At 40.5% G+C, this 26,513-nt stretch overlaps 2 protein-coding genes across 2 annotated transcripts in view; one reads left to right on the top strand and one right to left on the bottom strand.

Annotated features, from left to right (window-relative positions):
* Positions 1–5,211, top strand: part of ERP44 (endoplasmic reticulum protein 44) — a gene marked incomplete at its 5' end in the record, with an annotated part of 53,728 nt that extends 48,517 nt beyond the window's left edge. Inside the window, 2 exons of the mRNA XM_082015592.1 lie at positions 2,479–2,581; positions 4,790–5,211. Coding sequence (XP_081871718.1) covers positions 2,479–2,581; positions 4,790–4,891 — 205 coding nt within the window. The 3' untranslated portion in view covers positions 4,892–5,211. The remainder of the gene's footprint in view (positions 1–2,478; positions 2,582–4,789) is intronic.
* Positions 5,212–10,045: 4,834 nt separating this feature from the next.
* STX17 (syntaxin 17) overlaps positions 10,046–26,513 on the bottom strand; it is a gene marked incomplete at both ends in the record, with an annotated part of 31,346 nt that continues 14,878 nt past the window's right edge. The window contains 5 exons of the mRNA XM_082014899.1: positions 10,046–10,285; positions 10,991–11,077; positions 13,146–13,196; positions 13,280–13,398; positions 18,724–18,943. Of these exons, the coding sequence (XP_081871025.1) occupies positions 10,046–10,285; positions 10,991–11,077; positions 13,146–13,196; positions 13,280–13,398; positions 18,724–18,943 (717 nt within the window). The remainder of the gene's footprint in view (positions 10,286–10,990; positions 11,078–13,145; positions 13,197–13,279; positions 13,399–18,723; positions 18,944–26,513) is intronic.

Below are 26,513 nucleotides of genomic sequence, written 5' to 3'. Positions count from 1 at the left end.
TGTTATCCGGATAAAATGCGTGAGAGAAGTATCAGGGTGCTTAGGCAAAATGCCACTTTGATAATCCTCTTTATATCAGCCTGTCTCTTTATCTTGTACTGCTTTGGAAGCAGATGTTCTGTCTCCCATGGTTCAGTTGAGGAGTGAAGATGTGTACACGTTATCTTCAGGGGCTTTCAGCATGAGGCAAGCGTTCTGTCTTTGTCTTCAGGTTGTGTGTTAAAGTCTAGTTTCTGTCTCAAAGGAGGTACGTGCATATACACTACTTGCTAAGTCCTGGTTAGATGCCTAGGCTTTGAGACTTGAATTTTTGCCCATTCATACTTTCAAAAACTCAGGGTATTGCATTTTCGTCAAAGTGCAGACTTGGCATGCAATGTGAACATAACCCTATGCTCAGTTCTGCCATTCCAGCAGTCATTTTTCTACCTGAAATGTTGACATTTGGACAAGGGTTCAAACCTAGCTTCTCCCCATAGTTCTCCACAGCCTTATTCTTAAAATATAGTCTCTGTTTGATGTATCTCAAACAGTGCTTTTCAAATATCTAAAGCTATGTATATGGAAACTCTGATAGTGACTGTTTTTCTCCCTGTGTTCCTGTTGCTTTGGAAGATCATGTTCATTGCACGTGCCAGCACTGCAAAAAAAAATAATGGGACATTTGCATTTTGAAAGCACTCTATTTATTGTCACTTTTGAAACAGCACTAAAATAAATTAATATCTCTTATAGGGGAATAGAGATGTCTAGTTTAGACTTGTTATGTTTCTTACATGTTCTGTTTCTGCGAAACACTATCAGAATAATAAAAGCTACTTGCTTGTTTGTATACCGATTGTTACATACAAATGAAGATGATAGAGATGTCAGGATTGTAGACAGTTGCTAAATGATAAATAATTATTCAACCTTACTCTAGGAGATCGAGCTGATACTTAGAAATACCTAGCAAACAGTTTGGAAACAAGGAGAGCTTGGAGCTCCTGGGGTGATACTCTTTTGTGTGTGTGTGGTTTCAATTTTTGTTTTCATTTGGTTTTGTTTGTTGGTTTGTTGTTGTTGTTTTTAATAGTAGCTAAAATCTTAATTCTGAGACTTTCATCTACCTGCAAGGATTTCTGCCACTTTAGTACATTTTCTGGACCCTTTTACAAACTAGCCCCACAGTGTCTCTTGTAATCTCAGTGCTGCCACCAACCAGTAGGGTTTGGATACGGTACTTTCAGAACTAGCCCACTAAAAGATTTCCTCTCTCTTTAGGGAGTCATCTTTTTGGAGAATAGCCGCTTCATAGGCAAATCAGACCAACACAATATTTTGTCCTCATACTTTGGCCACCTGGCTCTATTCATCCTGCTGTTCCAGGTCAGAAATGATAGCAAGGAGTGTTCAACAGATCAGTTGTAGCTTCTCAGCAAGAACTGGCTGAGCTACAAGAGGCTGTAGGCAGCGAATGCCCTTGCTCCATTAGGAGAGGAGAAGAGGTTGGAGGGGAATGTCTCCAGCAGTGTGCCTGACCTAGAACAGGGCAGGAGCCCAGGGTAAAGCAGGGAATGGTGATTGTGCTGTTCCTACAACCGGGCTGGAATGACCCTCCTTCTTTCTGTCAGTACTAATTCCTGATCTTACCTGGGAAGTGAAGAGGTCCCTCAAAGTACTGCTGTAATACTGATTAGTTACAGCCGTTGCTGTAGTGATACCTTCTGACTGTACGTTATACTACGTTTTATCCATAGAGTTTGCTAATGGTCTGAAATACTGCTGATGGCCTGTCTGACCACACTTTCCTCTTTCCTAAACTTAATAATTGGTCTGATGAAAGACTCCCTACAAAACTTGTCCCCATTCATGCATTACCTTTTGATTGCATGCATAGTGCTCATGTTTTTTATCTCATCTTTAATACTTATTAGATCAACTCTTCATTTTAAGCTTTTTAGTCTATTTGACATTTCACAAATAAAATTGGATGCTGTAGTTTAGCACGTTTGCTGTGGGTGACAGTAGATGATCTCAGATTAGATTTACATTGATATCCTCTTAGTGTTTATCTCTAGTGTATATGCAGTTGCTCAGGCACTAGAGAGCCTTTCAAAGATGTTTTGTCAATACTGCTACCCAACTGTCATTTGTATCTGTAAACTGTGCATTTGGAACCTGCTGTTCCCTCTTACATTATGGTTAGTGGGGAGCTGAAGTGAGTATACAATGAAGTTATCGGCTAGTACAACCCTGTGGGAGTTATTGAAAAGATGAAATACTTGCTGTGTTCTCAAGAGACAGTGGAAAGAAAAAGAAGCTGGTAGGATACCTTAACAAACCATTTGGCTTCCTGTACTCCATTAATCACCTGAAAGTGGACATAGTGTGCCAGATAAACAGAAAGTGGCTACGCAAAACAGTGCACTTAAAATCTCCTGTGTCTGGACTTGACTTGTAATAAACACGTGGGTGTTTCTGTTGGATTTGTTCCAGAGTTCCAGGTAAACTGAAGCAATTTGTACTAGACCTGCATTCTGGAAAGTTGCATAGAGAGTTTCATCATGGCCCTGACCCAACTGATGTAGCACCTGGTCAGGTAAGGTTACAACAAATAAATTTAATTTGACTTTTAATAAAGACTTTTTTTTACTCTTTGTCAGAGCTGTACTTTCTAACATGTGTGTACTTTTAACTCCAGTCACCTGAAAGAGAAGTCTGTTTATAGAAGCATAATGTTGCCACTTTGGCTTGGCTCTTCCTTTACCTTCCTTTGGGTAAAGGCAGGGAGAGGATTAAGGGCAAGTATGGTACCTGTTTGCCTTGAATAAGGGAAGAGTGTCAGAATATATATATTTTCTTCACTGAAGTAGAAGATCTTGGGCCAGATAACTGTTCTGAGCTCACAGAGTTGCTCTTATGTTCTCATGTGATTTCAGTGCAAAAACTGACACTATATCATAGATGCATTATTTCCCACACGACACACTATTAGAAGGTGCTTCTAAGGGGAAGCATCAATTGATTGATTGTTTTATATATTTACTTGTCGTCACCAATCCAAGCAGGAGGCAGATTGTTAGAGCATCAACAAAAGTTTGATAAGCGGTAATAGGGCTTATTACTTTTATTAATGCAGTTAACAAGCAGCATTTGTGACTTGTGGTGGTGACAGGCTGCATTTGTCAGTTTGGATTTGTCACTGTTCTGCTCAAAGGTTGTCATGCTGTATAATTGCATGCCTGGAAGTCACTCCCGGGATCTCTTCAGGAACACAACTACTAGATCATTCTCCAAACAAAACTCAGGAGCACCTCAATGTTTTTAGTTTAATCCAAGAGGCAGAAAAGTAAGGGCATTACCAGCCCAGATTTCCTCTGCTCAGACCAGTCTTCTAACTGTGTCTTGGATCAGCCTTGTATCGTCTTGACACACCGCTCAGCTCATCTGCTTGGTATCATGCTGAAAAGGGCAAACATAACAGCCTGTCAGGCAACCTTCTCATTACCTCAGGCCCTCCCTAAAGAAATAACTAGTTTTAAATACTTAAGTTATACGTCGCATTGTGTAGGACTCAAAAAGCCACGCTGATCACAGAGTGCCCTTGTGTTGGAGTGCCTTGGGGCATCCCAGAACCCATCCATGGGTGAGTGACAGAAACGATTTATGGCTACAGGCTCATTTTCCTGGTCATCTGTGGGATGTAGTAAGGGTGGCTATGTGCTAAGCTGTAGAGTGCAGCCTCTTGTTGCCCCTCTCCAAAGTCAAAAGATTTAAAAGCGTGAAAGCCCTGGAGGGCTTGCCTTGGGCCAGGAGAATGACTGCTTTGAATGTTGTCATGACTGGCTGTGAAAACACAAGGGCTGAATAGTCTCAGCAGTGATTCATTTAACTGATAACTCCCTGTGTTTCTTAGGAATCCATTGAGCAACCAGAATTCAGGTCAACAGGAGGAGATGCAGAAAATAGGGCTGGAGACTGAGGCATAGGCCAGGCAGTTGGTCAGCTCAGAGCTAGGCAGGCGTGCGTGAGGAGGAGACACTCTGAGGCAACGGCAAGCTGGAGGAGGCTTGGCCAGGGAGGAGGAAGCCTGGAGACCCTGGATCCTGCTGCATGTTTGGGCCCAGGCTCGTTGCCTAGAGCTGCAGGCTTGCTCTCCTCTCTGTTATGCCTTGAAAAACGCACAAAACCTGGGATGTTTACTTTCTCATCTCCGTATGGCATCCTGCCATCTTGTGGAAGATGTGTATGCATGTGCGATGGAAATACTGGCCTGAACTACACTGGAGGCTGCTGTCTTAGGTCATGTATGTCCCTTGAATTGCATGTTTTGTGGGGTGTAGGTTTTTTTTGTGGGGTTTTTTTTTAGTTTCCATAAAAAACGAATTCTAAAATATTTTGGCAACGATGCCACTGTTGCCCTGGTGTATCTCAAAAACACACACACACAAATGAGAACACCTTCAAAGCAAGTGGTGGATAGACTCAAACCAATCTACAATGGGGTGCATTTGCAGTACTTTTAAGTCACATGTAGAGAAACTTGTGTGATGGCCATTATCTTTGAGATGTGCCAACAAAAGGAATATCCTCAAGTGATGGTGCTAAATTAATTAGTGTGTGTGTATTCCACCTACTTGGGACTTACAATGTGCCTTAAAAAAAAAAAAAACACACAAACATCAGTTTGTGAGAAGGCTGGATATTGGTGCACTCCCATAATTAACGTTAGAAGTTCATTTAATGGAGGTGATTGATTATTAAAATGAGTCTAACAAGCAGTTTTACTGTTTGTTCTGTTTTTCAGACAATTCAGGATTTAGCAAGCAGCCCACCAGAGAGCTCATTCCAGAAACTGGCACCCAGTGAACATAGGTACACCTTATTGAGGGAAAAAGATGAACTTTAAAAACTTGAAATAATCTTGCAAGCCTTTCAGACAGCAGCATTGACTTCTGTGTGGTGGAAATAGTAAACCTATATTTTCATAATTCTATGTGTATTTTTATTTTGAATAAACTGAAAAATAATTTTTTTCTCCCCAGGCTTGTAAATACATTTGTTTGGTGGGTCATTCTGTACAGCATCTTTCAAACAGTACGTTCCTAATGCTATAGTAAAGTACCAGAGACCCATCCAGACTCTTGATCTAACTCTGTTCTGTAAAACTTTTATAATCCAAATGAAGGTATCCTTGCCAGACACATGCTGTTAAGTTGCACTATCCCATTAAATAGGACTTTTGGGTTGTTTTCTGTGTAACCTTGGTAGTATGTGCTTTTTCTTCTTCTTCTTCATGTGAACAGCTATCCTGGTAATCTGTTTCTTTGTCACATTTTTCTCCAACTTAAGAGGGTCTTCTATTCTGGATACTTGGGAGGGGAATAAATTAAAGTTTTACAGAATCTCGTGTGGTGCTTTACTGGGTGAATGTCCAAGTGGTTAAACAATTCTGACTATTAAAATACCAAGCGAGGAAAGGAAAAGTTTTAACAATAATGGCTGTACTTTGAATGAAAGGGCTGTATTGACCTGCTTTGATTTCCTGGAATTAAGATTGTTATATTAGCCACATGGTCATGTTAAAAGTACATGAACATTGGAAACACTTCAAAGTAGGAGAGTAGGGCTGGACTGCCATCTTAGTTTTGTCAGTCTTAAATTAATCTCTGTATGTATGTGTTACAATTAGTTGTTTGGTTTTTTTTTTTTCCTTTGGGTCCCTGCCTTCCTGACAGACATTTACTTTCTGAACAACCATTTCAAATTTTCTGTTACTCTTCTTGTCCGGCTTGTGCCTTATTCATGGCATATTCTTTGAACTCTGCTCTGAAGAAGGAATTACTATTTTCCTTGTGGGCTTTTTCTGTTGTTTGTAATACCAGAATATATGCTTTTCCCAATATATCTATCTTCAAGCTGCTTGGCAAGATGAACCTATAGAAACTGTAAGATGGAAAAATATCTGTTAGTTTGGGGTGCATTGCTGGAGACAAATTAATATTGGATTTTGTACAGTACACTTGCTGCAAACACTTGGGGCCCCCAAGGTTTAGTGTCCTTAGCAGCACGCTTGTTCTTTGGATAGGTGCACCACTGGGTGCACGTTTACTTCAGTGAGTGCCCCAGCTTCTGCAGTTCACAGCTCAGGATTCCCGTTGCGTCTCAGCTAGATGCCACCTACTCAGTTATTGACAGAAGACTGACATGTTCCTGTGCAGCTGTGGCAAAAGTTGATCCCAAGAGAGGCTGCTGAATCAAGCCCCTGCAGTAACAGGCACATGAGCCTTACCAGGGGTGATTCTGAGGAAAGAACTGCTAGTAGCAACCACCGCTAAGCTACAGCTAACTTGAGCAGATGCAGGATTGGTAGCTAGAAGAGCATTGCAAGGTTTTGTTTACAGGCATACTTTTTTGTCAGTTTTGTGATTCTGCATTTTGGAGCGCACATTAAGTGCTTGAAAGCCAGCTTGTCTCCTGTCCCATTCTCCATCTCATGCCAAATCAAGCATTTTTGGCAGCCAAGCTGTGCCACCTTGCTGCTGGATCCAAAGATGTGAGCAGGGGAGTATGGTTTTAAGGCTGCCACTTGTTATCTGCAGGTGGTGCTACAGAACACCTGAAATTTTAGTCGATGCTTGCATGGTCCCTACATGTACTCATCTCTCTTACTCCTCTGAGGTTTCTATTTTTCCTTTGCATTCTTATTTCTAAATGCTGTTTGGTGGAAGATGTCTAAGCTTCTCTTTCTGGAGAGAGATGCTACTTCATCACACACCTAACAGTCCAGTGGCTGGTGCTTTCAGCTAGAAAGAGATGAACCCCATCCAGCATTTTTTCATCTAAGTGTGCTTTTCTGGGAACAAGGATTTGTTCCCAGAGCTTTCGGATCCCAGCACTAAGTAGGCAATTAGATGTAACCGTTTTACAACAGTTACGTGCTCAAGTCATTTCACTGTGTATTCATCAGAGGTTGAACAGCTGAAGTCTAGGTATGCCTAACATGATGTTGAGTATCACTTGAACTTTTGAAGTATCTGATGAAATGAAGAATTCGCCTAGAGAGAGCGAGTGTTGGACAAAATGCGAGATGTGTTTCAAATGGAGCCCTTCAATTCTGATCACCTACATCGATGGTTTTAAGTATTCAGTGCTGAGCTAACCACTCCCTTTAACATTTCTCCAAGCTTTCATGGGAAGTTGTCAAACAGTATTAGTGTTATCCCCATACAGAACAAAACCATTCCAAACTCTTTAATTGAACTTAAGGAGTCCATTTCTAAGCTAGCATATGTGTACAAGTTACTAGATGCATGCCATATTTTAATTTATTTCAGTCAATGTAAATATTCTGATAGCTGGAGCTTGTGTTTGTTAACTCAATTCAGGAATCTTAAATTTTGGTAATGCAATTATTCTAATAACATAAAATTTGTGAGGGATTAATCTTTTAGATGCTGAAAGGAAATAAACCCCGATGTTCTCAATAAATGCTACAACCAGTCTCATAGGCAAAAACTTTTATTTGGTCTGAAAGAATGATGTATATCTTGCATGTCTTCTGACTAACACGCCTAGCAATTTAACTGCTAGTTTGGTTAGTCAGATGCCCATGTTTCTTCCAATATGTAAATAATCCATCTATTTTTAAAAATCATAGCTTAAATAATAGTCTCCCAAGACTACTGTGTATACAACATTTTGAAATTACTTAAAGACGCAAAGAGGAAGAATAGTTTTTGTGCTAGACGTTTCAGAAAATGAGTGCATACCAAGCTGAATTTGTATAGCTGTTTTATGAGTTTAGATTGTCCTGGCATTAGTCCAGCTTGGGGGGAGAGGGTGGAGTCCTCAATGTCTCTGATGTGGCTGGTTGTCACTTAAACGCAAGGTTTCGAAGCATATAGTAGGAAAGCAGACATAGCTTTTTAAAATTATACAAAGAATCAACCAGAGTTTCTGATTAAGAACACTTTCTTCCCTTAGATGTAGACATTACATACTACAGGAATGAACAGCCTTAGTATGAAGTTGTTACAAGCTTGTTAAATGCGTTTGCATCTGAAGTAGATGCATTTAAAGAAAAGTGCTTTTTGCCTGACAGGAGCAAATGAGCTGAATTACTCGGGTCACGTTTTCCACTCCAGCTGATTTTACAGATGCAGGCACCGTGGCTTTAACGCATGCAGTTTTGACAATGTTCACGATTGCTTTTGCGCGTGTTACTTCCCTGAGCCTCAGACCTACTAAATAGACACAATGCTCTGACCCATAGCAATTTCAATCATATTTTAAAAGTAGCAAGGAAGAACTGTTCAGAAAAAGATATTTGTGCTGTAACTAACAGTTGCTTACAGTGTCTCTAGGCACAAAAACCTACCATCATTTATAGACAGTTATTTCCAATGATAATATCAAAGTGCTGGTTAAGAAAAGGGAGCTCTTTCTATAGTATGCTTCCTTATACAGTGTTCCCTGCTAGGGAGCCTTATCCCTGAACACTCACTTCAGTGTTCACCTAATAAAACTGGACTCAAGCAGAGCTCAGGATGAATTAACAACTTAAAAACTTTAAAAAGCAGCTTCCCAACCTCAATTTCTGTTCCCCCCCAACAGTGGCAGCAATAGTGTAGGAATTGTCCTGGAAGGATGGAGGTAGGACCATGTGCCGAACAGTAGATTATATGACAACAGTACGATTATGTGACAATAAAAACACGTTAACGCTCCCATATTTAACAATGGAAGTTTCAGAAGCAACAGGCTTCTTAAGCAGCAAAATAAGGGTGGCAGAAATAACAAACATCTGCTTTAAAAAGCTATCAAAAGCACTAACAGCATCTCACCCCACAGAGGGTCCACAGCACGTCCCGAAATCTTGAAAAGGCTGAGAAGCTACTCCTACAGCGTGCAGGTGTGCAGCTGACCCAAACAAGCACGGTTTACTTATTGTGAACAGTATCAGGTTGGCATTTTCAAAATAGTCCCGTCAGCTGGGGCTGTCAGCTGACACCGGCGCCATTTAAAGGGCCTCGCTGCTTCCCCGTCCTTTCACGTGGTGCCTAATGCACCCCTTGAGGGATGACAAAGACTGTGGAGGGAGCGGGCCTGGCTGCAGCACCGCCTTCCCGGGACCCTATTTAGCTCTCCCACCGCAGCGCTGTTGGTGACAGGAGATGAGAAGCACGGGCAACGCCTAGCAGCAAGCACTGCTTACATAAACTGAGGCTTTGGCCTCGGAATGCCAGAGCTTGTCACTTCACCCTGTGCGGTGTTCTCAGGACAAGCCCAGGACTTAACAGCCATGGCAAATTATTCTTCTCCAGTAGCAGTCCTGCAGGGTTGCTGCTTAGACTGTTTGATTCTTAACTACGTTTTGAACAAGATGAGGAGTTTAAAATTTTTAAAAAGTACCTGAAAAAGGGGAAAAGTGATTATGATGCTGATCTGATTTGGCTGATGGAGGCAGATGTGGGATGTACGTAAGGTTTTTTTCTGCCTTGCTCAGCCAACATTTTAACCTTTTCCTATGTCAACTAATGTTTCCCTGCGCATTATTGAACAGGCATAGTCAGCCATGTCCTGGAGGTGTACACAGGGGGAATTTGGGAATCCAGATAAATGAAAGTAAATTTAAAGTACTATGACCGTGAAAGACAGATGGAGCTTGTTTCCTTGTCTTTGGAGCTCTGTAATAAAAGCTCCAGCTTCTGGGTGGCATTCATGGGAAAGCACTAGGGTTTTCAAAATACCTCTCTTTGTATTGTCTGCAAGACACTTTGTGCAAATTTGGCACGAAGCACCTGTCACCCATCATTACAGCTGTGCACATAGCTCACCGAAGAATTTTATAATTAAAAGTTATCCATATAATTTTCAAAGGACTGATGTCACTTGTCACACCTGAAAAGAGAAATTCTGACATTACTGTTTTACCCCTCCCAAGTAACAGTACTGTTGTCAAAATTCACACAGCTCAGCCTTGTATTTAAAGCATAAGGCTGCAAGTCTGTCATTAGCATGGCTACTACGCTTTTGTTCCTAGTCAAAATGAATCTACACTTCAGCTGGATTTTTTGGCACTTTGGCGAGAAAGCTCTGGACAGCTGGAAGAGGCCTGCTCAATCATTTTTTGTTTTCTTCTTTGTATCAATTTTCCACCTGTGAAACCCAAAATCCCACCACCAAGTGCAGCTGCAATTCCTGCCACTTTGAAGCCTGCAAGGAGACCAATAGGACCCCCCACCACTCCACCAATGACTGCACCTGCCACAGGCAGAGCTGCCAGCTTGTATTTTGCAGCCTGTAAAGGGAAAAAAAAAAAGAAGAGTTAGAATACTTGCCTGTGGTGATGTGCATTTTCCCCTCATTGCTCTTGGCAATGACTTGAATGCTCAGTGATAAATAAACTTTACAAATTAGTATTTAAAAAAAGATGATCTACTATCCCATAGGTATGACAGAACGTACCAAAAACTAATCAAAATTGAGCTCTGTCATGTATGCAGTTGTGAACCAGGTCCTTTTACATGCTACTGCCTGATTATGTACACTATTACCTCATGTCCATCATTAAATCAAATGAGAAACTGAGAAAATGCTCAGATTTTTCAGTAACATGCCTGAATCTAGGTTGGTGGCTTATTAGCAACTATCTACATAGAACAGGATTGAAACTGCACGCTGTCATCAACCTGTTGTTTTACACTCATTTCATTCTTGTGCACCAATCATTGAATGCTCTTGTCTTTGCAGGTAAACCAACATAGCATCAGAATAGCATAAAAAAAGGAAAAAACCCAAACACAACTGTATTTCCTAGTAGCCTGGATGTGATAGAAAATTACGAGATTGATTTTTTTTTTGCTTGCTACCGGTGGGTCATTTCTTCCTTATTTCCTTAATTGCTGGCTCCCTCAGCATTAAAGACGGCAGATCAATTGGGTTAATACAGAGGATTGCTGGGAGGCAGAGTACCATTGATTCACCAGCAGGAGCAGATCCCTACCTTCCCCAGGTTTTTGGTTCCCTCTTCAACGTTCACAGCAGCACTGTTGACATGGTCTTCAATCCTGTCAATCTTCTCCTGCTGAGACTAGATGCAAAGGAATTATGAGTGAGGTGACCTGCTGGGAAGCAGCAGTGAGCCAATACACACCATTTTAATTCCTGTAATCAGGGCCCCACAGCCGCTTTCATCTGCTACACACTGCAGCCGTGCAGCCTTAATGGTGGTTCATTAATAGCATCTGATAAACTGTGCTGAAACTACAAACTTACTTAAAAAGAAATCTTAATTATTAAGTAATAATATGGTGTATTATACGATGTGTTGCTGCAGTTAGAGAAAACAACCCAAAACATTATTTCTAAATCCCTTCTGTGAATAGCTGAACTCACATTCCAAAGGAAAAAACAATCCAAACTAGCATTTTGTTTCCTATTGAGTTGCCCGTTCAAAAGAATTCTACAAAGAGCATTTATAAGATCAGTACCAACTCCAACATACAAAGCTGCACCAAGAAATCTAAATAGAAGTGTTTAATTATGACATTATAAGACAGTACTGAAAACATACTTGCTGTTGCTCTACATTCTAGTGTTTGATTTTTACAAAAATGTTCCATCCTTTCTCCAAATGCAGTCAGATTCCCCTGCAGTCTCTCTCAGAGAACACTGAGCAGAAGATAAAGGAGTTTGTGGGTTTGTTTGTTCTTATTTTAATCTCAGCAGTACCCAGTCTCTTTATGGCACAAAATAATGAGATGGCTAATGTTCATCTTAGAATAAGTGGCATTCTGAACTTTTTTCCTCTCTCTAATTCAGAAACTGCTGAACCCACCAGCTCTATAGGTATCTTCATCTACAATCCAATCCACACACTTTAGATACTTGCTATTATATCTAATGATGGTTATGTGTAAAATCCAGAAAGTCCTGGGAACAAGAACTCCCCTTTTTAGACAAAGCTGCTAACATTTAGGCTACTGAATAAAAATTTTTGCTGTCCCTCTCCAGCCTAACGAATCTTGCGGGTTTTTTGTTATATGTGAAGTAGCACATATTCAGCAGAAAGGATAAAAGCTATTTAATCTGTCCCAACTAACCCAACTGCAAGGAGACTAAATAACCCTCCTAAGAGATGAGAACTGTGGGATTAAATTCCCTGTGGCACAGGAAGAACTAAACACTGGGATCTGAATGTGGATGATGAAGATGCACGACCTTTTGGCAGCTATATGAGAGCAGAGAAAGGGCATGACACAGGTGAGGGAAGCTTCAGATTTTTCTAGTATTCCTGATTAAGCAAGAAAAAGTACCTGAGAAACACCCACCCTGTGCAGTGAGGGCTATCGTCACCATTACGATTAGAAATTGTAAAAATGAATGGGACCTGGGTAGAAGTCTGTGGTCAACACTGTAGGGCTTCTACTAAGGTTCAGCTAGTGGCCAAGGGCACTGGCTAGCACGTCAGGAGTTGCTCTGGTGACAAGAACTTAGGAGCAATTACCAGCAGTACTGCTGAAACAGAAGACTGTTTTGCCTCCTCAAAAAACTACCTTGACAGAGCCTGAATCAACAGGAGAGCCACAAAGATACTTGCAGCAATGAGTCACTAATGCGGGGAAGGAAGAGCTGTTCGTTTCCTGACCAGGCGGGGTAGCTGAGTGGTTAAACTAATGCAAACTAACGCTTTTGAACATTCTTCTTCTGTTGGCATTTAAATCAAAAGAAACCTTTCACCTTACTGCTGGACAATTTGATGTAAACATTATATGCATCGCTTACAACTTAGGAAAGTATCTAATGTACAGGCTTTTAAACAATAGGTGTATTTACCATAGGTCCGTCCCAAGTGGCAAAGACAGCACCTTCGTGCAGGCATCTCGGCTCACCCTGGGGAAACTGCTCTGCCTCTACCAGCACTTTCCAGAAGTTCCTAACAGTGACTAGGATTCTGTAGTCTTGAATATCGGACTGAATAAATTCAGTTCATGTTATGCTGCTATTCTGTCACTTTCATCAAGTGATACTAGCTCGGTCTGAATTCAGGTTATGGGCAGAAGTATTGCTCATCTTTTTTTCCCCCAACTAGGAGTTACCCATTCGCCCTCTTTTTGTACAAGACTCTAACTAGGATAGAATGCAGAATTAATACTTACGCTGACTAAGAGGGAAAAATCAGTCACCAACTGGCTAAGCTGAATCAAGTCCTACAAATGAAAAACAAATGTTATTTTGTAATAGCTACTAAAAACAAGAGCAGCAACGTGGCAGTAAGGGAGTTTCAACATACCTCTTCTAAAGTTTCCCAGGACTCAGCTGCATTTTCTTCCTGAGGTATTTCGGGAAGGCGGGAGTAGATCTGGATTAAACTTTGGGAGCCGTCCTTCACTTCCGTGTTATATAAAGTTTCTGAATGAGAAACATGATGCTTATAAATAAATGCACTGGATCAGAATGCAGGTGATGTACAAAGTTTTTGGCTCTTAATGTTTCTCAAGGATAAACTGCTATTTAACCTAACTCAAGCCAAGTAACAGCCCTGAAAATGATCATATAGAGAAAACTCTTACAGCACGAGACAGTTTCTTAAAAGGAAGTTACTGCCAAAGAAATGGATTCATTTCTATCAGCGCCCTTTCATAATCAGTTCTGAGAACTATATTAAATTATACTCCTGAATTCAAGGTCAGTTAATTAATTTGTATCAACTGAGCTAAGAAAACTGAGCTTGGGACAAAAACTTTTCATTTACATACGACACATAAAAACGCTGTGCTTCCAAAACTGAAGAGACAGTTATTCATTTTGTGATTGATTATTTTGCTACCAGTTTAATTTTCAGCCTTTTGGTACTAAAAGAAGCTGGAGGAAAAAGCTTTCAAAGTAAAAGCAGTGAAAACCAAGTAACATGCTGCCCAGCGTTCAGTGCTGGATCCAGTTGGGTAATGGTACTGAAAACGTTTGCAGCTCAGCGGTGTAAAGCAGATATTCTCAAGCATCTTCCTTTCTAAATCATTTGGATTGAATGCAGAAGGCATTTGGACAAAGTACGGTGGAAAAAATGGGGAATGAGAGACAGCGAGGTGGCATGGGGGAGAGCAGATAAAATGGACACACACATACCTCCTCCAGTCAAAGAGCCCAGTCTTGAGCCACTACGGATGTGATGGACATGTGCATAATTATGGACAAGTAATTATGCAGTAATAAAGAAGAGTAATAAACAAGTTTGGCTTGTCATAGCAAGGATTAAGGGATAGCTTGAGAGTATGAAAGGCGGACTGGAGAACGTATGTATGTAAACACAGTGCGAAGATCATGTTAATGTAGACAACTTCAACTTCTAAAGGAAGACAGCTACTTTAGTAGGACATTGATGTTTCCTTCCTTGGGAGGGTAGTATCACGACAATGCTTAATATGGGGAAGGCTGGTTAGATATGTCTAATGATATTAAAGTGTAAATATTGCATTAAAATCTTCTTTAGAAAAAATGAATGTACCAAGGTACTATAATATATAACTGTTACTACAACAGATACAAGCAATGGAAAACAAATAAAAATAATACTCAATAAAAAGTCAGTAACAGTGCATGCTTACTCATGGAATTAAAGATAAAATAAAAATTATACATTTTCATAACATTTGTCCATTTCTCAACATTTTTATCCCAGTATCTCAAAATACATTAAGGACCTAATCTTCCTACTCTCAGATCAATAGAAGCCTAACATCAATGAAGCTGATATTCAGCTGTAATTACTAAGTAAGCAGCATAGCAGAGTAACAAGGGTGGAGTTTTGATTTGGGGTTTTATTTTGGCCTTGTTTTTCTTTCTAATTATTTCTACCCCTTTTCCTTCAAGAATCCAGACATGGAAGGCACTTCACCTTCTACGATCATCACCTGTTCTTCCAGAACATATTTTTGATCTATAGAATCAGATTAATTAATGTTACATACTCCGTTTTGAAATATTCCTTCTCCCTTTTCAATATAATTAATCATATATCCAAATGTGTCCAGTTTTGGATAAACCAATTCTGCTACATATTCTGACAATTTACATTGGTTTTGAGTATTTTATTCCATTTCAGTCCTTCACAATCTTGTTTCAAAATCAAGCTGCTTCTGCCAAGAAAAGCGTACTCCTCCCTAATCAGTCACATGCATGCTAACTTGGTTGAAATTAAAATACTGATAATTCAAAAGCAAAAAAAAGAAGCTCACTAAGCAAAACTGCCTCCTCACAAATTATGTTCTCTATTCCTGTCTGTTCTTAACAGACCTATTGTAGAAAAGCACATCCTTCAACATACATGAATGATACTAAAGTTTTGCATGACACACATTCAAGAGAACTTAAAATTATAGCTAGGTTTATACTGTTTTCATTTTCTCGTAACTAGAAATCAGTGGGAAAAAATCCTCAAGAAAATTCTTTACTCACTTCAAAAAACTAAAGAATAAGAAGCGTAAGAGAAGGTGAAGTCACATCTGGGCTGAAAGTATAAGTAAGAAATTTATATTCACTAGTTCATGTTTTATCAAGTCTAACCAATTTTAATAGAACTGAGAATGGAAGTGGCCCTACCAGTTCACTTACAGCATCTCCACAGAAATGCAGTAATACAAAACACCTCGGCAGATTTCATAAAGCAGCTCACACCTCATTACACACAAGATAAAAATCTAATGCTCCAGAAGATTCAGTATGATGGTTAAAAGATCTTAGTAATTTTAAGAGTGGAGTCTCACCTTTTGTTAATATTTGTTCAAAATGCAATTAAATTCCATTTCTATTGGACGTGAGCTGAGGATGGATAAGGGGGAAGGGACCACATCGTTTCACTGACATGCCTTCTAAATGGGCGATCTGAATTTGTAAACTCCTTCCTTCTCTACCAGATGGGAAGCAACATGCTACGAAGAATGGGCATAGTGAAGCTCCTCTGATTAAGATCAGCAGCCAAGATCTGCTTTCAGGACTACAGCCTCTAAGCACAAAAGAATAGGCTATATATTGCATCTGTGTTAGCAATTCAACAGAGCTGCTTTCACTGTCAGGCAAACTTGGGGGAAAAAAAAAACAACTGTTTAATTGTACTTGGTTGTCTGCCTGCCTGTATGTTTCACTTTAAATGGGGTGAATTATTTCCTGTATTCTTGAGCAGACTTGCAGGAGAGTGTCATTCCAGTAGTATTTTTCTGTTCTTCTCATGCCAATCTTTCTGATCAATTTCTTGTCTTTCTGAAGAGCAGTTATGCTCAGTCCTCCACACTTTAAAGGTATTTCAGATTAAAAAAGCAGTCCTGTTCTTTGAAATTAAACTCTAGTTCCCATTTAACACCTGTGTAACTGTTAGAAAAGTAATAAGCCAAGAAAAGGCCTTTCCAGTGAAATAACCAGAATGTATTGAGGACAACTGCAGAAAGTTACCAAAGAAGACATATTTTAAATTTAATTCTGATCATAACAGAGAAGAGCTCACAAAGAGCCTGAAAGTAATGGCTAATATGGATGAAGGGGATCACTGAATACCAGAGCTCACTATTCTAAAACTGAGTAAAAGACTAAAGACAATGAGCTCCCCCCAAAAGAGGTATTAACACATTTGGCAAACTGATTAATAAAAAAATACGGGGAAGAAGTTCCTAAAGGATAAGGGACTGTGGAAGAGCTGGCAGGTGCAAATAAAATAGGCTATACTGAAGATGACAGCAAATTGTACTGATGCAGATGAAGATGTTTATGGATTCAGCAAGAGCTCTTCAATGCCCTGGATATCAAGGATTTGACACAAAATTAAGATGAGTACAAGGCATAATAAAAGCATGGAAAGTTAATATCATAAAGACTAGGACACAAATAAATTGCAACTACCAAGGGGCATAAATGGTAGCAAGAAAGTTTCTATGAATGCTTTTCAAGTTAGAGGAAGACAAAGGAAGTGTAAATACATTGCCAGGTAAAGAAAGAAAGTAACAGATGACCCAGAGAAAGATTAAGTCAGTCTTTATACAAACAGGTAGCTGTCATCAGGGATTGGATGCAATTAATCTAAACAAGGGAAAAAAAAAAAGGATAGGCTAAAACATAAAGAGAAAAAGTTAAACATATTTAGATGAGCTAGATCTATTCAAGCCCTGAGGGTTTGATGAAATTCACTCTTGAGCATTTAAGAAACAACCTCTGAAAGTTTAAGCATATTTCTGAGAACTTGAGCAAGGGTGTCCCAGAGGACTGCAAGAGAACAGATTCAGTTACCTTCTTTTCTTGGAGAGGAAGGAGAATGCAGCAAATAGCCAGACTTTGAAACCCACAAAGATATTAGGACAAACTACTGAACAATCAACTACAAGATGCTGAAGGTTGAAAAGGCCAAGATTCATACGTCAGAAGCCAATTCAGTCTTTTTTATTGTCCTGGTAAGAAGACAGAAATTATTTATGATGAGGATGGTGAAACACTGAAACAGGCTGCCCAGAGAAGTTACGGATGCCCCATCACTGGAAGTGTTCAAGGTCAGGTTGGACGGGGCTCCAAGAAACCTGATCTAGGGGAAGATGTCCCTGCTCATGGCAGAGGGGTTGGACTAGGCAATCTTCAAAGCTTCTTTAGAACCCAAACCATTCTATGGTTCCATATTTGATATATCATGACATTCATAAGGCTTTCTTATACTACTGCACATGACATTCTCAAAAGCAAGCCCAGTCTTCCAAGTCTTCTTTTCTCCCTGTTTGACCATTAGACTTGCTAGTTTGTTAATCACACTCGAAAGTAGTTCTCTATATAGCAGCAAGAAGGGTCATGAAATCACATTTGATGGCAAGTTCTTCTACAATGCCACTGACTGAGAAAATACTCCTTCAATTTTAAAGGCATGTGAAATTTCCAAACAATTTTAAACAACACTGCTACTGCAGCAATCAAACTAATTACTATTATGTGGAAGGATTTAATCCTGATGAAACCAACTTTCTCACAGACTGTTAGCAGAGAACACTAGCCAGTACATAGCAGGGCATAATAAGGGCTTCCACCTGAAGACAGAATGGTAGAAGAAGGAAAGACAGACGTTTTGTAGAGAAAGGAGGGAAAAAGAGCAAACATCTCAGACTTGGAACATGTAATAGTGTGTTTTCAAAACCTTTTCTTTAAATGGATTTATACTGTTTTCTGCTTTCTTGTCAGTTACCAAGATAAAATGCTACAGGAAGAGATGTTCTCCTTTCTATAGAGACTTGCTCCTCTTTTCCAGGTATTTCAGTAGTGGCACATTATGCTGTCTGTCATATAAAAATTGTCATCTTCTTGATGTTGCAAGCACTAATTCAATGAAAACGGCCTAAATGATTACTCGCACACAATCAAGTGATTTGCAGGGGCGGGGGAAAAAAGTCAAGCTACTGTGAAACATGAATGCAAGTGTTGGTCTTTGTATGAACAATCTTCTATTTCAAGATGCAAGGGTATGCGATCTTTTTCATGGAAGGCCACAACTATTTCGTTTCTCAAGATACTTTAATAAGAGCATTCTCCACTTATCAAAACTCAGTCACAGGTCATGGGAAAAGTATGGTGTAGGGGAAAAAAAAAAAATCCACTTCTTGATTAGCAATTCTTCCTCAGCTGAAATCTCATTTGTTTACTTGTTACTGTGGTCAGCAAATGCGGACTGGATACAACAATATAGATACCGGAGATACAGAAATGAAGTTCTACTACCTCCTCCTACAGTTGCAGATCTGGTCAAAGAGGCATCCTCCTGTCCTTCGAGTTGCTTTTTAAGTTCTTCTGCAGATTCGGAATGGAGCTGCAGGAAGTCTTTTATGGCAAATGAAGCTTCCTCTTTAACTGGCTTGATCATTCTCTGCAGAACTGGGATGTCCTCCTGTCGGACTCGCAAACAGAGTTTCTCCATCTCTCTCATATTGGCTCGGAGTTGCTGTAACAGTTTTAAGAGTTATTTTGTAGCTTACTACGTAAAATCACGAGACACCTTTTTTGTTTGGGAAGCAACTACCATCTTGATTATCTTTAAATACTCATAAAAAGTGCCATTTCTAAATTTTAATAAACTATGACCAAAAAACCCCTCAAAAGTCCCAGCTGTCAAGCAATCCCTACGTTCCAAGCCATCTCTCTGCTACATCCATTTTTGTTTCCAGGCTGCACTGTTTGACGGCAGCTGCTTCGCCTGTCAAAGAAGCCCCCAACTGCTGCAAAAGCCCGAGCCTCCGAGAACGCAGTGAATCCTTCCTCCAAACCCACCCTGGGTCTCCCAGACTCTGTTATTTTGTGACCCAGTGCTATTCCCTGGTCCTTCCGTACTGCTCCTGCAGAAGAGTCACCCCATAAAAATGCAGTGCTCTGCAGGGAAGGGGCTTGTCCTCACTTAAAGCAGCTCAACCTAGAGATGATCCCTTCTGAGTAAACGACGCATCTCCTGTTCTTCCCAAGTCGGATGACAGTCCTGTAGCTGACAGTGACGCTGAGCGAGGCAGCGATTGTGTCACCTCAACCAGAGCTCAAAGCTGTCCGTAGAGGAAGTCATCGGTACTTCCGAGCGCTTCTTACTCGGAGGTGCTACTACCTCATAACCAGCTCGCCAAGTCGGTTGTATTTTTAATATTTGCTTTTGAGTTTGCTCACTTCTCTATCTACCAAAAAAAAAAAAAAAAATGGAGGCGGCAGCTCCCCGCCCAGCAGTCCCTAAGCAGTGCAGTGAGGTGGCACCCCGACATACCGCTGAGTCTTTCTGGACGTGGCCGACTTCCCACAGGGGAAACTAAGCTATCTGCCCCAGGAGAGTAAGAACCAAAGATCAAGGAAGAGATGGTACTTATTACATTCTCTGGTGAACTAATTTATCTGTATCATCAGCCAACTGCAAAACAAGGGAGAAATATTTTTGAAGCCATCCCCATCAATATTTTGATTTTCTTGCTGTCCATTTTATACCTTACCTGCTTCTCCAAGAAGTCAGTTTGTTTTATTTTGGGTTTCAATTAAAGTATTTAACTAATTAATTTCCTATATAATGACTGAAGTTATTCCGGTGTCTGTGATCAGTTTAGGCCTTTACCAAAATATTTACACAGGTTGCAACAAGTTAAAATAATATCCAAATAAGTGATAAGCTTCTCAAAATTTGTTTGGTTTTGTTTTTTTTTTACAATAAGCAACTGTGGTGGTTATAGCACTACAGGATACAATCATTTGCAACCCCCAGCTACCCCAAAACTATTATTTTTGTTTTGTAAAGACAACTTCAGGGACAAAGGAGAAGGATTACTTGTTTGCCAATATTTATATTCTTTTTTCAGAAGAAGGACGAATATACTTGTTTGATTGGAATATCAATTGTAATAAAATACTGAAATATTTCTTTAGTTACAGGAGTTTTGAGAAGATATAAACTATTCAAAACTAGCAAGAAGAGTCTGTGTGCAGGCATCTCCTGTGAGATAAATTTCTGCCTACAGCAAAAATAGAGGCATTTTTATTGCCAAGACTTTTAAAATCTAAAAATGCATGCAACTTTTCTTTTTCTACAAATGAAAAGAAGAAATGTATATAGTTTAAATTATACCACTCATTGTTTTAGGACAAAGTTTTTATCTAATTATAAATAAAAAAGGCTGTAATAAAAATAATATTCAGTGCATTACATTGTAAGATGATATAATAAATTATATTATTTATTGCACTATTTACCAATTGGTTTGAATGTTCTTCTCATAGCAGAACAAAAGAATGGATTAACAACAGTGAGTGGTTGAAAAAGAAAGTAACAGTAGTTTCTTAGTAACAGAAACCAGGTACAGGTAATGCCCTAGAATGGCAATATTGCTTACCTAGAAAAGCAGGAACTAGATGGAATTTATTTTATGTATATACACTAGTAGAATTAATTTTTTAACATGTATAAAAAGAGTAGACATATAATTAGAGGAAAAGGAAATTAATTCAACAGAAATTGAAAAAACACTGCACAAGCCATATTAGGCAACCCAAAAAAAGAACCACTGATTCGTAAAAATCACTTGTCAAATTACTAAGAGTATATTCTATTGTATGCTTAAATTAAGAGCACTACTAGCCAATTTAGGCTGCATTATTTACAGAATCACAGAATCACTAGCTTGGGAAGGACCTTCAAGATCATCAAGTCCAACCATTAATCCAGCGCCACCATGTTCCCTAAACCATGTCCTGAAGCGCCACATCCACACGTTTTTTGAATACTTCCAGAGATGGCGACTCCACCACCTCCGTGGGCAGCCTGTTCCAATGCTTGACCACCCTCTCGGTGAAGAAATTTTTCCTAATATCCAATCTAAACCTCCACTGGCGCAACTTGAGGCCATTTCCTCTCGTCCTATCGCTGGTTAATTGGGAGAATAGACCAAGATCCACCTCACCACAACCCCCTTTCAGGTAGTTGTAGAGAGCGATAAGGTCTCCCCTCAGCCTCCTCTTCTCCAGACTAAACAACCCCACTTCGTTCAGCCGCTCCTCATAAGACTTGTGCTCCAGACCCCTCACCAGCTTCACTGCCCTTCTTTGGACACGCTCCAGCACTTCAACGTCCTTCTTGTAGTGAGGGGCCCAAAACTGAACAGAGTATTCGAGGTGCGGCCTCACCAGTGCCGAGTACAGGGGGACAACCACTTCCCTACTCCTGCTGGCCACACTATTCCTGATACAGGCCAGGATGCTGTTCGCCTTCTTGGCCACCTGGGCACACTGCTGGCTCATGTTCAGTCAGCTGTCAACCAGCACTCCCAGGTCCTTTTCTGCCGGGCAGCTCTCCAGCCACTCCTCCCCAAGCCTGTAGCGTTGCATGGGGTTGTTGTGACCCAAGTGCAAGACCCGGCACCTGGCCTTATTAAACCTCATACAGTTGGCCTCGGCCCATCGATCCAGCCTGCCTGGATCCCTCTGCAGAGCCTTCCTGCCCTCCAGCAGATCAACACTCCCGCCCAACTTGGTGTCATCTGCAAACTTACTGAGGGAGCACTCGATCCCCTCATCCAGGTCATCAATAAAGATACTGAACAAGTCCGGCCCCAGAACTGAGCCCTGGGGAACACCGCTTGTGACCGGCCGCCAACTGGAATTAATGCCGTTCACCACAACTCTCTGGGCTTGGCCATCCAACCAGTTCTTTACCCAGCAAAGACTAAACCTGTCTGAGCCATGAGCCACCAGTTTCTCCAGGAGAATGCTGTGAGAGACGGTGTCAAAGGCTTTACTAAAGTCCAGGTAGACAACGTCCACAGTCTTTGCCTCATCCACTAGGCGGGTCACCTGGTTATAGGAGGAGATCAGGTTGGTCAAGCAGGACCTGCCTTTCATGAACCCGTGCTGGCTGGGCCTGATCCCTTGGTTGTCCTGCACATGCCCTGTGAGTACCCTCAAGACGAACAGCTCCATGATCTTCCCCGGTACGGAGGTCAGGCTGACAGGCCTGTAGTTCCCAGGATCCTCCTTCCGGCCCTTCTTGTAGATGGGCGTCACACTGGTAAGTCTCCAGTCTTCTGGGACCTCCCCTGTTAACCAAGGCTGCTGATAAATGATGGAGAGTGGCTTGGCAAGCTCCTCCGCCAGCTCTCTCAGTACTCTCGGGTGGATCCCATCAGGCCCTATAGACTTGTGGGTGTCCAGGTGGCTTAACATTAAGGCTAAACCCAGGCTTAAAACACTGATTAACAAAAAAGGAAAAGGGGGATACAAAACATAACTTTGTAGGATTTTGAGCTGAATTAGAAATATGCCACCCAATAAATTTCCTCATACATTTCTCATCTTAATCTGCCTTGCTCTTCCTGTTATCTTCCTCCCATGGTCTGCCCATAAGTACTGAAAAAAGGGAGAATGTCATCACTGTCATAGTCTACCACATGCCCAAATTCTCAGTTTATATAATCTTGGAATTTCATTTAAAAGACAAAACAGTACTATCTAGACACAACATTTTACTACCTATTTTGTGAAAATTATATGCAGGGCACAAAGTGAAACTGATCCTGCTGTTTTGCTTCAGGACACAAAATTATCATTATCCTGACTTTGGCCATAATGGAGACAAAAAATTATACACCAAATAAAAACATGTTGTAAAACAGTGACAATAGTGAATTTGGGAAGAGCTGATAATGCTTCCAAAGAAGTTTCTTTAAAAAAAAAAAAAAAGGAAAATTTCCCAGTTGAAACGGAGTTAAAACACAGCTGTGCTAGGGATTTGCACCACTGCAGTTGCAGCTGGGGCAAACTACCAGTAGAGCCAATACAGGTGTGTCTAAGCCAATACAAGGTGTAATGAAGACCGTTGCTGTGCAGTGACCAACACAACCACCAACTTGCTGCTGGAGTTTTAAAAAATCATGAACAGAGGCTTCAAGAGATACAAACTACCCATCCCAAGGAATGGCTACATCAGATCCTCACTTACTGCATTGCTGATCAAAGAGAAGTAACTGTGAGAAAGAAGATGGAGGAGTCAGATGGCGATATTTGCCTACTTGGTGAAATTTAATTTTAGTAGTTCTTCCTTTGTGGTTTTGGACAGAGGACTTTTGTTCCATTTACTGTCAATTAAACAGAAGCTAAACGGATTCAGCCTACCAGGAAATCTAAGTCCCACTGCGAGGAGACATATCTTAGGAGCTCCTCAAGGTGTAATATGATAAATGTTATGGATATGCAAATGACTGTGACTTCTTTTCATAACCATTTTAATGGAACAGAGTTTAATTTCTGGGTAGAGCATAAAAGTATATCGCCCACTTCCCAACTGTTCCCACTTTTAAAACCAAGCTTACTTAGTGAAGAAGGTAATACAAAATCCTGTTTCCAGTTATGGGAACCCCTGAGTTTCAGACTCGCCAAATTCAGCCCAAAAGACAGAGAATTTTTCTTTATAATATTTGCAGTTTTGTTCTATTAACTTTCAAAAACAAGTAACAGTCTTTGTTTCAAATGGCTTTCACATAAAAAGCATTGGAAAATAAAGCTGGCAAAAACCTTGGGAAGTCATCCCTTCACAAGCATGATCTGTTGTTCTTATTTTATTTCTTACAGTTATTTATCTAATCTCGTCTTAAAAGGACTCTTTATGAAAAGCTACAACACTCTTGATATTATATTACAAGAATTCATTATCCTAATTGCCATAGCATTTTTCCTCACGTCTAACAGACATCTCTCTTGCCTCAGTTTAACCCTGGTACTTCTAATCCTCTCTGTTCAAAACAGAGAAAGACAAGCCCTGTCCTCTTTGCAATAGTGTGGCCAGCAGGAGCAGGGAAGTGATTGTGCCCCTGTACTCGGCACTGGTGAGGCTGCACCTCGAATACTCTGTTCAGTTTTGGGCCCCTCACTACAAGAAGGACGTTGAGGTGCTGGAGCGTGTCCAGAGAAGGGCAACGAAGCTGGTGAGGGGTCTGGAGCACAAGTCTTATGAGGAGCGGGTGAGGGAACTGAGGTTGTCCAGTCTGGAGAAGAGGAGGCTGAGGGGAGACCTTATCGCTCTCTACAACTACCTGAAAGGGGGTTGTGGCGACAAGGGTGTTGGCCTCTTCTCCCAAGTAACTAGCGATAGGACAAGAGGAAATGGCCTCAAGTTGCGCCAGGGGAGGATTAGATTGGATATTAGGAAAAATTTCTTCACCGAGAGAGTGGTCAGGCATTGGAACAGGCTGCCCAGGGAGGCGGTGGAGTCGCCATCTCTGGAAGTGTTCAAAAAACATGTGGATGTGGCACTTCACGACATGGTTTAGGCGATATGGTGGCGCTGGATTAATAGTTGAACTTGATGATCTTGAAGGTCCTTTCCAACCTTAGTGATTCTGTGATTCTGTGATCTTTTCCACGTTTGCAAACAGACAACACACCATCATCAGTCGTTCTTTGGGCAAAATAACTGATTTGTCAGTCTTTCCCAATTTCTGACCATTTTCATTGCTCTCCCTGAATACTAACTAATCAGTCCATAGCTTCCTTAAAAGTGGGGTGCCCAAACTGGACTAACTATTCTACCTGGGATCCCACTGATGCTGACCAAAGAGACTGTATGAGAGACCGCACTGACTACTCTCCTGTTTATACATCCCACTATGTTATCTGGCTTTTTTGTACCACTACCACACCACTGGCTCACTTTTACTCTGTGTCCCTCAACTCCTCTTCTGCAGAAGTGCTGCTCCAACAGCTTCCCATGCTGGATCTATACAGCCAACGATTGTCCTTGTCCCCATCCAAAAACCACTCATTTTTCAGGTCTTTTCTCAACATCATTATGAATTCTAATCCTGTCCTTTTCACCAGAATCCCTTAGTCTCTCTCAGCTGTGTGCTGTTTGCATACTTTTGCTATATAATGAAACTAATGTTACATAGCTATTATGTAGTGCTTTCATCCCTAGGTCTCAAAGGACTTTACTGGAGTAAGGTTCAATGTTCTTCTTGAGCAGATGCAGAACTGAGGTAGAGACACAAAGTCTGAGCCTAATTTTTCTAAAGTGCCCACAAATTTTGAGGTAGGTCTGGGAGATCCACCAGGATGGTGGATTCCCTGTATTATGTGAATAAATATAATGGATTTTTTTCAGAAAAGTAAATGAGAAGTGGCATGGTTTACACAAGTACTGTGAAAAAAACTATTGACTCAATCAACACATCCAAAATGGAAAGAAACAGATAAGTCATACACAATGAAGTTGCACTGCTTTTCCATTCTTTCCAAAATCTTTACAAACACATTCAATAGAAAATAAAGAATAAATTCGCAATTTCTATCAGAAAGTAAAATACAAAAAGAGACAAATAAGCCAAAGGAGAGCTTCATTTAAACTTTTTTTTAAATCACTGTTGCTGAAAATGACTGTACACATCTGCCCATTAAGTTTACCTTCTTACTCTGCACATAGTTTTAAGTAAGTAAGAGAAGGAATTATTATTATAAGTAGTAAGTTTTCAGAATGATCTTTAAAACCACACAGTATCTTCCCATATTCTGCTCCTCCTATGTGGTTTATGAACAGGCGTTTCTCTACAGATGTCTTGGACATGTGAGAAAAGTGGTATACTCACTAAGGGGTTCAGAAGTCTTAACAGCAATTTTCAGAAAACCAATAAACCTTATTTATAAAAAAAAGTAAAAATTCTTCACTTTTTTCAGTATTTGTTTTTCAGAACAGTAATTTTTCTTCACTAACAGTGACAGCGGAATTTTCAAACCTGATGAAAAATAGATCCTATGTTTCCATAGGCCTACTGTAGGCCACCTTAAAAAATCATCACTTGATACTCAAATACATAACACTCATGAAGATCACCACCAATGTTATACCAATAACACCTGTCTCTTGTGTGCAACCAATTTCATTAAAATTGAGAAAAAGTAACAGATGACAACAAAGAAGGAAACAATGGAATTCCTATTCAACAGCGGGCAAACACATGCAGTGACCCACAGTACCTCACCATGGCAGAGAACCTGGGCTACATTGC

This window comes from Phaethon aethereus (genome assembly GCF_964289735.1).
Source record: "Phaethon aethereus genome assembly, chromosome: 2".
Lineage (NCBI taxonomy): Eukaryota > Metazoa > Chordata > Aves > Phaethontiformes > Phaethontidae > Phaethon > Phaethon aethereus.
Note: the sequence above shows the minus strand (reverse complement) of the source record. Positions and strands in the feature narration are given on the sequence as shown.